The 15,400-nt window shown below is 39.5% G+C and overlaps 1 protein-coding gene across 1 annotated transcript in view; it reads left to right on the forward strand.

Moving 5' to 3' along the window:
- LOC139460226 (uncharacterized) overlaps nt 1-15,119 on the forward strand; it is a 37,684-nt gene extending 22,565 nt beyond the window's left edge. The window contains exons 23-40 of the mRNA XM_071241735.1: nt 145-266; nt 1,358-1,493; nt 1,917-2,189; nt 2,479-2,557; nt 3,045-3,108; nt 3,411-3,487; nt 3,830-3,870; nt 4,048-6,915; nt 7,053-7,174; nt 9,076-9,211; nt 9,811-10,077; nt 10,527-10,605; nt 11,041-11,104; nt 12,259-12,335; nt 12,686-12,738; nt 12,969-13,037; nt 14,398-14,536; nt 14,924-15,119. Coding sequence (XP_071097836.1) covers nt 145-266; nt 1,358-1,493; nt 1,917-2,189; nt 2,479-2,557; nt 3,045-3,108; nt 3,411-3,487; nt 3,830-3,870; nt 4,048-6,915; nt 7,053-7,174; nt 9,076-9,211; nt 9,811-10,077; nt 10,527-10,605; nt 11,041-11,104; nt 12,259-12,335; nt 12,686-12,738; nt 12,969-13,037; nt 14,398-14,536; nt 14,924-15,119 — 4,862 coding nt within the window. The remainder of the gene's footprint in view (nt 1-144; nt 267-1,357; nt 1,494-1,916; nt 2,190-2,478; nt 2,558-3,044; nt 3,109-3,410; nt 3,488-3,829; nt 3,871-4,047; nt 6,916-7,052; nt 7,175-9,075; nt 9,212-9,810; nt 10,078-10,526; nt 10,606-11,040; nt 11,105-12,258; nt 12,336-12,685; nt 12,739-12,968; nt 13,038-14,397; nt 14,537-14,923) is intronic.
- Nucleotides 15,120-15,400: the final 281 nt, after the last annotated feature.

The raw sequence follows: 15,400 nt of genomic DNA on the forward strand, positions 1-15,400 counted from the left end.
GTTTGACATTTTAGATTGCCATAATCATAACTAACCGTAAGATGCAAGCATAGCAGTGACACATGCATAGCTATACTGCATGACTATTACGTCAGTTGATTATCAGTGATTGTATGTCATAAAATGCTTGCATGTATTTTCCAGTAGCCCCCGATATATCAAACACAAACCAGACTGTGAACGCCATCCTTGGAGAAACGGTTCTTCTGTTCTGTAACGTGAGCGGCAACCCGACCCCATCCGTCACCTGGGAATATGATAAATCGGTAGGACATTAAACGAGCAATGACATTCTATACTGTGTGTTGTAATCACTGTGTATCTGATGCAAACAGGATGTGACAAATTGCGATTTCATGAAAAATATTGAAAATGAAATGATGGTTACGTGCACATCTAAGCGTCTCTCTACATCAAACAAGAAAGTGCACATCCTTGAAAAACTGTCCATATACGTAGGCTAACTGGATGCATAAAAATATTGCTGGAAGTTGTAACATAATGTAATGTAGCCAATGACCTCCATGTTTAAATTGCATGTAGGTAACATGAAAGTAACAAGACGTGCGTGTTCTTGTTCTTGTGTTGTTTAAACGCCTCACTCAGCAATATTCCAGCTACATGGCGGGAATTGGGATACTCTGACATGCATTAACAAAGTCAGCGAGCCTGACCACCTGATTCCGTTATTCGCCTCTTACGACAAGCATGGGTTCCTGAAGACCTATTCATACCGGATGTTCACGGGTTGGACATGCGTGTAAGAATAATTTATTGAGTTCTTTATAACGAAACGTATAATCACGAGTATAGTGAATCTACAGTTTCAATTTTCAAAATAAATAGTTTTGAAATGTCTGAAATACACATATTTATTCTTAATGTTTTTGCTTCAAACGTGCAATCTTGTACAAGACTATACTTATAGGGGCATAACTACTGTGTGTGAGAACCAGCTTGGTACACGGCTCCATTGTCACATGCGTATGTCATTTTCCTATTCGTGAAGCGATACATGTATACAAGTCGCATATAACCTGCATTTTGTGTGGCATAGCTGGTGTAGCCTAATCACATTTAAACCGCCATACATGTCAAATATTATCATTGGGTGTAAATGTGATGATAATGGACAAGTATTATATGAATGTGTGTCATCTTCTCACCAAAGTATGGATCGTGAAAGTGATATCTTATCTAAAGCCAACAGAAATGTAGCAGGCAAGTGTATATGATATTTTTTTATTTGTGTTAAGAAAATGTACCAGAAGACATGACGGGACACATTTATGTCCCACATAAATGTTCAACTAATCACAAATATTAGAGATGTGTCAAGCCATTTTTTAATCAACAGGAGAACCCAAATGCCCATCCGAAAGGATCAACGCTGGCGATATCGTCCGTAAACGAGAGAAACAAAGGAATTTATAGATGTGTCGCAAACAACACACAAGGAACCAAGGAGGGCATTGTCAACCTGCATGTCATAGGTGCCTTCATTACTGTTTCTTTATATTGATCGTAGCAATCATGCCATCATGTGTCAATGCATGAATTGAATGGTTGTCCCATATATATTGAAAAGGTGATGTCATAAATGTTTCGTGTCATATAAGTAAATGTGTAGCTTTAAACCTCCACGCACTTTAAAACATAAAGCACAACGCCGTGATATAACTGAGATGCTGTTAAAAGCGGCATTATGCACCACCAACTACCGTATAATCTCAGCTGTAATGGTCCAAATGTAATTCGTGCCAAAGTTTGGGAAGTTCGCTTCGCATCAGCTTTAATGACAATCATTAAATGTGACCATGGTTAGATATTCCAAAGGCAGACTTTAAAAATACATGATTAAATGTGGTTAATACTTGGCTGGTTCACGGAAGTTTCACGGTTATGTTTTTTTACAGAGCCAGTTTCTGTGAAAGGGGAGCCTCCCATCGTGGTCATCAGCCCTGGAATGAGGATTGTTAGGCTGAAATGCGTGGGAGAAGGGATTCCTCCACCTTCCATTACCTTGAGTAAATATGGCGAAGACATCACCGCTGATAAGTCGTATCGATACTTGGGTCTTGCCGAGATACTGATCATGGGGATCACAGAGGCCAACGTGCTGAAGTATGATGGTGTCTATGTCTGTAATGCTACAAATGGGCACACGTCAGCTTCAGCCTATCAGATAGGTATAAACCTCTTTGTAACATATACTTCAAAAGAAGGTTTTAATGTCACTACAATAATAGAATTTTGTGTAACCATGTGGAACTGCTTGAGGCTCTTTGACTTGGTTTATTGCGTGTCATCGCAGCCCGACGGGCACTTCACGTTAACGTAGCATATAACATCAGTTGATGGTGTGTTTAGCCCGGCCTCGATTATTTAATTGCAACTGTTAAGTAGTTGCAACATCTATGACTGCAACAAGCCGGATATGCTTTTTGACAGTAAGAACATTATCTCATTGTTTTTCAGTTGCAAGCAATGTTACCAGGACACTTTGGGAAAACGTTACTTTTAATAACGTCAGCACCACGCCATTAAAAGCTTTCCAGTACGTACAAAGTGAATGATCCAGCTATCTTTTCCATGACGCTTTCCGTCCAGACGTGTGTTGTAAATTCAAAATTAGTTGAGCTTTTGCAACAAAAGGTACAGCTTGTTTCAGATTAGAACAGTGTATCACGAGGATATAATTTATAGGAGGACAATTACAGTATGTACAGTTTGCAAAGTGCTATTAACATCACACGTTGAACAGCAAAAAAGATCCATTTCACAATTTGTTTATTTTCTTATTAGTAATATATTCAACGGATTCATGTGAAAATAACTGAATTTCAGCTGGTTGCACAGGTCAGCACCATTTCTAACCCTATACAAACGATTTAAAAATATATAAATTGGTATTGATCTTAACATTTTCAGTTATAGCCGTTTACTGTTTTCAGTATTTTGAAAAAGGATAATGTATTAAGGCCATTTCAATTCACTCAAGTATATTTTCTTGTATTGTATTGTATTATTCTTTTTTGTTTCAGTGCACTGTGTCCACCAGGCCTCACAGGACCAGATGGATCTCCAGTCACTCATGAGTTTAACCTAGTAAGATGAAATACTCTCAATACCTGAATCCTGATGGGCATTCCTTAAGACAAACTATACACTGGCAGGCTGCCCATTCCGTTCTGTACTGAATACCCACAAAATATGATTCTCAGCTCATTTCACCTGGCACAGTACTTCTCGTTCGATGGATATGCGACCATCTTTATGATACTGCGGCATTTCACTATAACGGACAGTACAGAGCACACTTACCTTGCTGATGTTATCCCGCCAAGAAGTAAATGTATTCACTGATATTATGATTCACTGATACACCTCTGATTCTGATGAGCTTACAGGATGAAGCTATATGCACCTCGGCCAGAATGGTTGGCCTCATTGACAAAAATCCAGGCCTGGTAACGTGGCTTATTCGGTATGGAGGTGTTTGCTATGTTTTTTTCTATCTAATACCTTATTGTATGTCCCCAGATTTATAACGAAAAGTGTTGCTAAATGATACGATCAGAAACATAACCATGGGCCATACTGTTTTGTGAGGTTAACATAATTGCTGTCAGTTTCTATCAACCTTTGAATTGCTATCCTTGACTTGTTTATATGTTAGTAACTCGCAAATAAATAACTGTAGTCATGTGGATTTTGATTAGAAACAATATTCGCTTAATGATAAGAATAAATATCACAAATCTACTTCATCATAACGATTAAATAAAAAGATATAGAATCAACGTTTGATACATAATGTTATGTTTAGACCTGACGGCAAGGCGCAGTTTCTCAACGGATCTCTCAATGGTAAGTCTGAATGTTAGTTTTAAAATGTATCCAAGCTAATATAATAAGATGTCCTCAAATGTTATCTGTAGTGGAAGGTAGCGTGGTATATTATGACTAAAAACATATCACGCACATAGCTACTCATTAAAGTGCAATGGTAAGGTCGAATTGTTACACAAAATGTCATTATTCCAGTGGACATTGGGCAAGCTAACTCAACATCAGTGATCACAACACCGTCAACATCTGCTAGTTCAAGTGCACAAGTATCCTCATCAGAATCAACCACGCTGCCACTGTCTCTTTCTATGCAACCCTCAACTGTGTCAAATATTCAGAATACAGGATCTTTGACAACTGCTTTCATCCCCACGGTATACTCGCTAGAGTACAACACCTTTATGGCCACACCCGCCTCCTATGCAACACATGTCCCCTTGGCTTCTATACTTGCCCCATCAAGCCACGTGATCACCTCATACTCATCTGAGACTGTAACGTCATCCTCACAAAGCCTGTTTCTGCCACCATCACATACACCACCGGGATCCTCTCACATTGTGTCTATTACTGACATGCTATCAGTTCCATATGTGTCAACTTCATCATCACACACCTTGGACATAGCATCGTATTCTTCTAACGTTGTATCACCATCACAGGCAAGTGCTGCCAAACTGGAGGTGTCATCATCTCAATATGTGTCAAATTCAGGATACCCATCTTTGGTAGTGACCTCATTTCTACCTAGTACAATATCCTTGTCATCACTGGCAAGTACAAGTATGCATGTTTCCTCACTATCTACTTCAGCATCGATTTCTCAAGTAATGACTGCTCCCTCATCTACGCTGATATCATCACACGCAAGTGCAGGTACCTTGGATTCCTCAAAGGCAACATCCTCATCTGAATCCATGTCCAGTTCAGCATCTCCTAGTTTGGCTATTTTTTCCCTCCTTCCTTTGAGCCTGACATCACATTCGATCACTGACACTGATGCCTCCTCAGGCAGAATGTCAGCATCTGATATTGTATCGAGTTCAGCATCCCCTACTTTAGAAATGAACACCATTCCTTCAAGCATAATACTGTCATCACAGGTAGGTGCAGGTACATATGCTTCCTCAGTGGGAGTGCCATCGTCTGTATCTGCGTCCAGTTCAGTATCGCTTTCTGTCGCAGTGACTAGCCTACCCTCTTGTATGATATCATCACAAGTCCTCAATGGTACGTCCTCAATGACAATGTCATCATCTGTATCTGCGTCCAGTTCAGCCTCATCTATTTCAGCTGGTGTTGTCCTTCATTCTATCACGATATCGTCAGCACAGGTAACTGCAGGTGAATATTCTTCCTCTAAGGATGCGTCATCGTTGGAACTGCAATCGAGTACAGCATTACCTACTTTATCAATGACCGCCGTTGCTTCCAGTATGACATCTTCAGCACAGGAAAGTGCAGGTGAATATTCTTCCTCAATGGATGCGTCATCATTGGAACTGCAGTCGAGTTCAGCATCAACATTTTCAACAAGTCCCGTTCCATCAAGCATGACATCATCACAACACGCAAATGCAGGTACGTATGCTTCTACGAGGGCAGCTTCATCATCAGAATCATATCCTAGTTCATTATTAGCTGTGTTTTCAACGACCACAGTCCCTTCCAGTGCGATAACGTTATCACAGGCAAGTGCAAGTAATTTTGCCTCCTCGATAGGAATGTCATCATCTGTATCTGCATCCAGTTCAGGCTCGTATATTTCAGCAAATGTTGCCCTTCATTCTATTTTGATGTCATCAGTACAGGCAAGTACAGGTGAATATTCCTCCTCACGGGAGGCGTCATCATTGGAAGTGCAATCGACTTCAGAATCACCTTCTCCGTCAAATACTGCTTTTTCTTCTAGCATCATATCATCATCACAGGTAAGTGCAGGTACGTATACATCCTCGAGGGGAGAGTCAGCATTTGCGTTGGTATCGAGTTCAGCATCCCCTACTTTAGAAATGAGCACCATTCCTTCAAGCATAATACTGTCATCGCAGGTTGGTGCAGGTACATATGCTTCCTCAGTGGGAATGTCATCGTCTGTATCTGCGTCCAGTTCAGCAACGCATTCTTTCGCAGTGACTGGCCTACCCTCTAGTATGATATCATCACAAAACAATGCAGGCACAGCCTCAAAAGGAATGTCATCATCTGTATATGCGACCAGCTCAGCCTCGTCTACTTCATCTAGTGCTGCCCTTCACTCTATCATGACGTCATCAGCACAAGCAAGTACAGGTGAATATTCTTCCTCAGTAGATTCATCATCATTGGAACTGCAATCGAGATCAGCATCACCTACTTCATCAATGAAGGTAAATGCAGGTGAATATTCTTCCTCAATGGATTCGTCATCACTGGAATTGCAATCAAGTTCAGCATCACTTCCCATATCAATGACCGCCGTTCCTTCCAGTATGATATCACCAGTACCTGCAAGTACAAAAGCTTATTCTTCGTCCATGGAAGCGTCATCATCTGATCAGCAATTGATATCAGCATCACCTACTTTATCAATGGCCGCTGTTCCTTCGGGTATGGCCTCATCATCTCATGCAAGTGCAGGTGCTTTTGCTTCCTCGAGAGTCATGTTATTTGCCTCAGTTTCCAGTTCACCGTCGCCCACGTCGACGTATGTGCCTTCTTCTAGCGTGTCTTTGGTGGTCAACCCTCTGCCCTCACAAAGCTCAGTGAGTCAAATACTATCTTCCCGTCATACGGAATCTCCGTTTGCACTGAATTCAATCTCTGTTACATCTCACCTCCCAAACCCAACAACAACCTTGACGTCACTCTCTGCTGCTATCGCTACCAGTCCCCAACCAACGGCTATTACCATCTTACCTTCGGCACCTGCGTTACTGTCAGACATAGTCTCCCGTTCCCTGTCTTATGTCATCTCCCCTTCCTCCTCTCTGCTGTCGCCTGGCCAGTCTTCAGCCATACCAGGAACCTACAAACAAGAACCAACGACTGAAGGAACAACGGTTGCTACAACAGTACCAGATGGTGAGTTGCCTTTCAGTGAATACATTAATTTCATATTTCATTACGACTGTTTTTATTACGATTTAAAACACACATTCAAACGTAGTTTTTACTGGCGTTTATGATGGCACTGTCGTATATATTTTTTCTGCCCTCAGTTGCACCATATATTTCAAATCCGAGTCAGAACTTAAATGGACATTTTGGGGAAAACGTTATCCTGACATGTGATGTCGGAGGGTTTCCTGAACCAAGTGTCAGTTGGTTCTATGACCAGAAGGTATGTCCTGTGTAAGTGTGGTTCTATGCCCAGAAGTTATACAATGTGTATGCATGGCACTATGACCAGAAGTTCTACAATGTGTTTGTATGGCTCTATGACCAGACGCAAAACGATGTGTATGTATGGTTCGATGACCAGAAGTTCTACAATGTCTCATTCGTCACCACTCGCCCCTTTCCATAACCTACAAGAAGACTCGTACGCTTAGTGTATGCATGGCACTATGACCAGAAGGTATACAATGTGTATGCATGGCACTATGACCAGAAGTTATACAACGTGTATGTATGGTTCTATGACCAGAAGGTATACAGTGTGTATGTTTGGCACTATGACCAGAAGGTATACAATGTGTATGTTTGGCACTATGACCAGAAGGTATACAATGTGTATGTATGGTTCTATGACCAGAAGTTATACAATGTGTATGTTTGGCACTATGACCAGAAGGTATACAGTGTGTATGCATGGCACTATGACCAGAAGGTATACAATGTGTATGTATGGTTCTATGACCAGAAGGTATACAGTGTGTATGCATGGCACTATGACCAGAAGTTATACAATGTGTATGTATGGCACTATGACCAGAAGGTATACAATGTGTATGTATGACACTATGACCAGAAGGTATACAATGTGTATGTATGGCACTATGACCAGAAGTTATACAATATGTATGTATGACACTATGACCAGAAGGTATACAATGTGTATGTATGACACTATGACCAGAAGGTATACAATGTGTATGTATGGCACTATGACCAGAAGTTATACAATATGTATGTATGGCACTATGACCAGAAGGTATACAATGTGTATGTATGGCACTATGACCAGAAGTTATACAATATGTATGTATGGCACTATGACCAGAAGGTATACAATGTCTCATTCGTCACCACTCGCCCCTTTCCATAACCTACAAGAAAACTTGCACCCTTAGTGTATGCATGACACTATGACCAGACGTCATACAATGTCTATGTTTGGTTCTATGACCAAAAGGTATACACTGTGTATGTATGGCTCTATGACCAGACGTTATACAATGTCTATGTTTGGTTCTATGACCAAAAGGTATACAATGTGCATGTATGGCTCTAGGACCAGACGTTATACAATGTCTATGTTTGGTTCTATGACCAAAAGGTATACAATGTCTACGAATGGCTCTGTGACCAGAAGTAATACAGTGTCTCATTCGTCGAAAATACAGGTGAAAATACGACAAACCAATCAAAATGCGCGTATGACTTCAAGTTTTTCGGTCAAAGGATCCCTCAGGAATAATTTGTTATCATTAATATGTCTTGCATCTAAAAATATACCAAAGATACAGTTATATGTGTTCAATTTTACTATATGATACCGCATGTCATGACGTGTTTTAAATTGCATACGAAATTACATAATATATGGGCAAATATACGTGAATAATTACGCAACGAGTTGACAATTCTTTTAGCTGTGCCCCTTTGCGCCGGTCGCGAAAATGGCCAGGAGAGGGACACGAGTCGCTATTTGGCTTGTCCCGGAATAACACGAGTTGGTCACGAATGGCTATGTCTGTGTATGGTTCTATGGCCAAAATGTTATACAATGTATATGCATGGTTCTATGTCCAGAAGTTTTACAGTGTGAATGTATGGTTCTATGAACAGAGGTCACCGCGTTCTATTACATGAGTAATATTCATTTATGTTTCAAGATGTGTTTAAAATTATATCTGGACCATCCTCCTTTCCATGTGGTATGACACCTTCTGATTTAATATGTAATAGTGTTGTCAAAGGCTAATCTGGCAACACACAGCATGAGAGTACGACCTGATACAAATGATTGTTTTTACATGTATTAGTATAAACTAATGGTAATGTACTTTTCTATAACAGAAGATTTTCAATGCCTACGCTGTGGACAACAACCTTACTCTTACGTACGTAACTAAAGACAACACTGGCGACTACACCTGTGTGGCAGTCAACTCAGTTGGTGCTGCTAATGGAACGATACATTTCAAGATATACAGTAAGCAAGGAATCTGAAGGCGCAGTTTAATCAGAGTGCATCGCCAGCTGACTGGTTAAGGAAAACGCTATGTATAACTAAAATGCAAGTTATCACGGGTCTAATTGCTTTGAAGCATGTGACATCGTCCGCTATATTGAACATCATTGCAACAGTACCCTGACATTTAGTAGTTGCAATTGACATAAGCATGTGTGGGGGAGTTGTTGTATATCTTACATGCGAACAAATTGACATACATTATTTATCTATCGCAAATATGAAAATTTTATTAACTGTCATTGTCTACTTTATATATGCAAATTGAAACAAAGCAGCCAGTTCACATTATACCTAATTGGCAGAGTATTTTGTTCGATACAATAACTTTTTACTTTTGTACAGGATTTTATTATTTATAAGCTAATCATATATCATTATAACATATGAATATTGGCACAGTAAACGTTTTCACTACCTGTCTCAATCAGAAAATTTGTTTTGTCAATAACGTCTTATTCAGTTAGATAATACGAGTTGCATAATCGTAATTGCTTAATCACAGATCAATATCAAATAAAGGCATGTGTCTAAGACCATTGGTTTGCATTTTATTCTAGACCCGATCACTGTGAAGAACCCAGTGGTTATCCTTGACACAGACAATCCGATCAACCAGCTGGAGTGTGCAGCTAAAGGCGACCCGGTTCCGAAAATTACGTGGACCAAATATGGCGGAGGACTGGACATATCTACCGACTATTCGATTTCAGCATTTGAAGATGGGGATCTACTCCTGACAGGCCTTAGCAAAGCAAATCTACACACATATCAAGGAATATACATCTGCCACGCTGATAATGGTGCAAAAGACGCCTACGTGGTTGGTACGTGTAATAGGAGTGAGTGAGTTGGGTTAAACTCCGCTTTGAGCATTATTCCAGTTATAATCACGGCATGTAAGCTTAATGTGGGAGGAAAGCCCGAAGTGATGCAGGTTTTAGACGTTCACTACATTGGTGAAACCCACGAACACACATGCTGACATACCTTGCAACTTAATCTGGGAGAACCGGCATTCGAACCCGCGATCAGGCTTTCTGGCGTGACCCTCGCCAACATGCACACTTATCTATCATTGCATCTTTAAATTCGAGCCAGTTATTTACACGTTTGACATTCTGATTAATAAAAAAAAAGGAATAAATAATAGGCATGTTCACGGTTATACGTCGGGTCAGATGTGATGAACCATCGCCATCTTTGGTCAAAATTATGTCATAAAAAAACCACGCGTTAAAAATATTTAATTTCATCAAATCGTGCAATGTTTCAGCTGCTGGTAATATTACCCAGACACAAGACAATAGTCAGACGTTTAATGATGTCGGCATGAACGTCGGGGCGGCTTTTCAGTGAGTATTGTGTCGGGGCGGCTTTTCAGTGAGTATTGTGTCGGGCGGCTTTTCGTTGAGTATTTTAAATTTGTCGGGCCGGCTTTTCAGTGAGTATTTTGTAGGGGCGGCTTTTCAGTGAGTATTTTGGCGCATACAGAGGCACATTTGGAATGTGCAATTATCATAATGCATGTGTTCGTATAATGGTAACTATATTATGCACATCAACGTGACTATGTTTTAGATATAAGCATAATAAAGCCAGATGAAGCCTAAGGAAGGTTGACTGTCAAAGGTGAAACTGTCGTCAGCGTACATCTGACAACTTTAGGATTCAATATATATTAACGCTTATTATATGTAAAAAAAATTCCCTACCAACTTTTGAAACATTCATTATGTCACAAAGCTAGGTGTTTATATCTGTGTATAATCCAGATGGTTTACATTCAGTGCCATGTGTGTTCCTGGGACTGTGGACGCTGACGGTTCATCACTTTCAACCACGTTTGGAGCTGTAAGTGACGCGTGCAGATGTAATGATTCTACTATTTCTACTAATTGTAACTATTTTCTTCTATCCTGTCTCCATGTGTTTTCCATCCAGTGTTGTGTCTTTGCATTACATGGCTGCAGTCTGAATGACACGTGTGTATGTTGTACATGAAGTTTTGAAAATACTCATCAGGGTTCAAATCATCTTATATCGGTCAGATTAAGCTACTTAAACAATACTGATGCGCTTGATTTGTTCTTTCATGCACAATCAACAACTAGGATCATCTTATGAATGACTGCATGTAATACAACTGTTATAGCTGTCATTGCCTTATTACAGAAATAATAAAAGACTACTTGTTTTCGATACACTCTCCGCTTCTTACACACATATCTGTGTAACAAATGCAGCTGCAGTAGTATTACAACCGCCAATCTTCAACAGATGTTTAAAAAACCCAACCAAACCCGCTGCTGTCGTTATATCTTTTAAACACCGATCACAAAATACCATAATGTATGACTCCTGTTATTGTCACTGATTGTTCGTTACTGTACATGACGGTTTTATTGCCAGTCGGTCTCACAGATGTAATGCATGATTAATTTAGTTAACGTAAACAGACATTTAACTCACCCAATAACTAGGATCGTCATTTTGCTCATATGTCCATTTCAGATGTAGTGGTATATAACATAAAGGACCAGAAACTAGTGTTGTAAACTCGTAGATTTGAGAATGATACCGGTTCGCCAATGTTAGGATTGTGGACGATTGTCATTGTGTGGCAGGGTGTGCAGTAAGTATCTCAGGTCGTCCGAGACAGATGAATATGTACAAACACGATACAAAGAAGGAACTGAGTTATTCAAGACTCCGTGAAAAGAAACGGTGCCACATGAAACTTGAGTACGGTTGTTTAGAGAAGGTTTCATGTTGTTCCTGGCAATCCCTGTTTTACATTAAGCCCTCCTCAGCCGCCGTGACATCAGTGTCACATTTACAGTTGCATGGTTCAATCAACATCCAATATCTAAGGTGTGACAATAACATGTGCATGTTCATAATGTACCTATTATTTCATGTTCAGCTACGTTTGGGAAATGAATTTGAAATTTGAATTGAAATACAAATGTGCTTTTTAAGGTTATTAGGTTTGATTTGTATTTCAGAATGACTCTATTTGTGATTCAGCCAGGAGGGTTGGTGTTCTCGCTAAAGACGCTGGACCTGTCACGTGGTTTATACGGTAGTATTTATTTGTGCCTATACACACGTGAATATAGAGAATGTACCTCTTGCCAAAAGTCATAATTTATTGAACAATATACCTTTTAAAGAAAATATGTAAGTTGTAAAACACATCCTGAAGTTATTATCATCTTAACCTCATCACTACGTTTTGGGTTCATTTCGACATTGCCGAACATAATTAGGTTAATATAAGCGTCGCTATCAGAAACTCATAGAACATGTTGCAGCACATTTCCGACATGGGCTACAATATAATGCAACTGTCACACATATCAACTCACGATTTATTGACACAAATACGAAATATACAAAGCCGACTGATATATTAATATCCACTTTTTCCAGAACCGACGGCAAGGCTGAGTTTGTTACCGAGGCGGAGGGAGGAGCGTTTTCCGGTTTCGTCAAAAACATTATTCTTAATAATACACTCATTTTTAAGAAACAATATATTAGGGAGATTTAAATGCGATGCAATGAATGATGTGATGAGCTGAATAATTCATAAGATCATTACTCTCTTAGCGTTTGCACAGCAATACAATATAGCATATGTATTCTTGAAAGTATCAATACATTAATTTAGAGACGTTCACGTGTTTTATGTAAATTTACTTTAATTTCAAAGTTGATGACGTTCCAACTGCTCAAGATGCACCGATTCCACAACTACCCTCTACAATAACTGCAGTTAAAGGTATGCTAAGTTAATGGGTATACGTACGTTGAAACGAGAGCTGGTGAAGTAGTGTTGGCATTGCATGATAAGGAGCATGCATGATATGCACTGCATGGTGTATTTAGGAGGGAAACATACTGTGTTTTCAATGTAGAGCTAAGTTACCTGTAGATTTAACCCCGCTAAATTGAATTTGGAACCGAACGCGCAGCGTGAGGCTTCAAATGTTATATTTAGCGCGGTTAAATCTACAGGTAACCTAGCTCTACATTGAAAACACAATATGTTTATCTCCATTCTACCATGACTAAATAAAACGCGAACTCTTTGATGTTAGCAAATATACTGAGTGAAGCGGCATGGGTTGAGTCCAGTGTTTTGAGTGGGTTATCGATCTGAATTACGGAATCACCCAACAAAATATGGTGCGGTATATAGTCAAGCAGTTTGTTTACACCGTAATACTTCACTCGAACATATGACAGGCATTGAAAGCATATAAGCACGGCAACTTGGTAAGCTAACATGAGGTGGGCATCCGTAAAGAAAACAAAGCAAGCTTTGCAAGGCTTTCGCTCTACATCACACGTCACCATTATGACGTCATTTCAAGCTCTCTGTTGTCTCCAAAACGTAAATACATTCCCTTTGTTGATTTCTGTCGTGTTTTTCTGCACGAAATGTATTGCCACACATCCTTTGAATATTGTAGTAACCGCATCTGTGCATTTTGTAACCTGTAACTGTAAATATAATTATTTAAATATGCCTACCCACAATGACTGAAAATAGTACTATTCTATGAATATTTTATTGTGATTTAATAGCCACTGATTGACCAATCAGAAACGAGTAAATTCCAAATTTATGGTAGAATTTAAATGTAATCACTCGCATTCATAAATTGAAAGATATTTTTATTTCAATTTTACTTAAGCTCAGATTATTATGTGATTTGATGTTCAGCATAATATACATTTCATGTGTATCTGAAAACATATATAGAGATTTTCATTTAAAAATCATTGTTGGACAATGAACTTTGAGACGAATGACTAACAATGGTTTACGATCTGTTTGAAACCTAACAGTGGTATACGTACCTCTCAACTGGCCAGCCCTCAACTTCCTTGTCAATTTTGTATTAACTGCTCTCCAGCATCTGGGTGGAAATCCCAATAATTGTTAATGATGTGTTTTGCTGCATTTCAATATCTAAGAAAGGATCCCACTAACTGCCCATGTCAATGTTCCTTTCACTGCAGTCGAAGGTGAAGGAGAAGATCCTACTAACTGTCAATGTCAATATTCCATTGACTCCACTCCAACATCTGAGAGAAGAAACCACTACAGGTCCATGTCAATTTTCTGTTCACAGCACCTCTCTCCTGTGAGGCGTGTTCTGGTCCTACCTGCGGTATGCTTCCTGGACCAGACACTCAATGTCCCAGGATGACACCCTTCTGTATGAACACCATTACGACCAGGACCGGTGGATCGAAATCTGTTACTAAAAGGTTTGTCCTTCTTTACTTATTTACTCCTTATTTACTCCTTAACAGCTTTACTGTTTAATTGTTTTGGCAGTCAACATACATTTACTTTAATAACGATTCTAAAATTTCGATTTCCTTAAACTATTTTAGACCAACAATATACGCCTCTTTTAAAGCTCATCTGACGCTCAAATATGTACTAAATGTAAACAGGTTGATAAAAAATAATCACAGGTTGAAACATTATAATTCGTAATGCATTTTAACAGTCATTTAAAATGTAAAACTGTATTCACTATATTCTGAGCCATTCATTATAATTGCAACTGGGTATCACCGTTGCATGTTGTATATTGCTACAAGATGTGTAAATCTCTTCATTCATGGGATGTTTTTTATAATATCCAGCTGTGCCTCAGTTAACGACTGTGAGACGAAATGGTGGCAGCTGACTTCTGATGAGTCCAAATGTATGACACCTGTGCCAGGAAACCAAGATAGCGAAGACGCCACCTGCAGCTACTGCTGCACCGAGTCAGGATGTAACAAGGACGGGGTACCCAAGAAGGACACACTGTACAAAGGGAATACAGTTCATTCGTAGGACGGGGGTTCTCTGATTTCTCACTATTCCACTACTCGCACTACGTGAAATCCGGATTAAGAGGGGGGTTGTCTCCAAAGCAAAGAGAAAAATAATACAGCTTTCACCACATTAGATGCGTTATTACATGGCACGCATCAGCGTATACCTTGATGTACATCACAGATTATCATATTTATTTGTTATTACGAAATCCATATACAAATACACACTCAACTGGCAAGGTGTATATATTTAGCTACTCCGTCAAGGGAGATACTTTCCGGGTTGAATTTACATGT

This window comes from Haliotis cracherodii, unplaced genomic scaffold, assembly GCF_022045235.1.
Source record: "Haliotis cracherodii isolate W230 unplaced genomic scaffold, xgHalCrac1.p SCAF_14, whole genome shotgun sequence".
Taxonomy (NCBI): Eukaryota; Metazoa; Mollusca; class Gastropoda; order Lepetellida; family Haliotidae; genus Haliotis; species Haliotis cracherodii.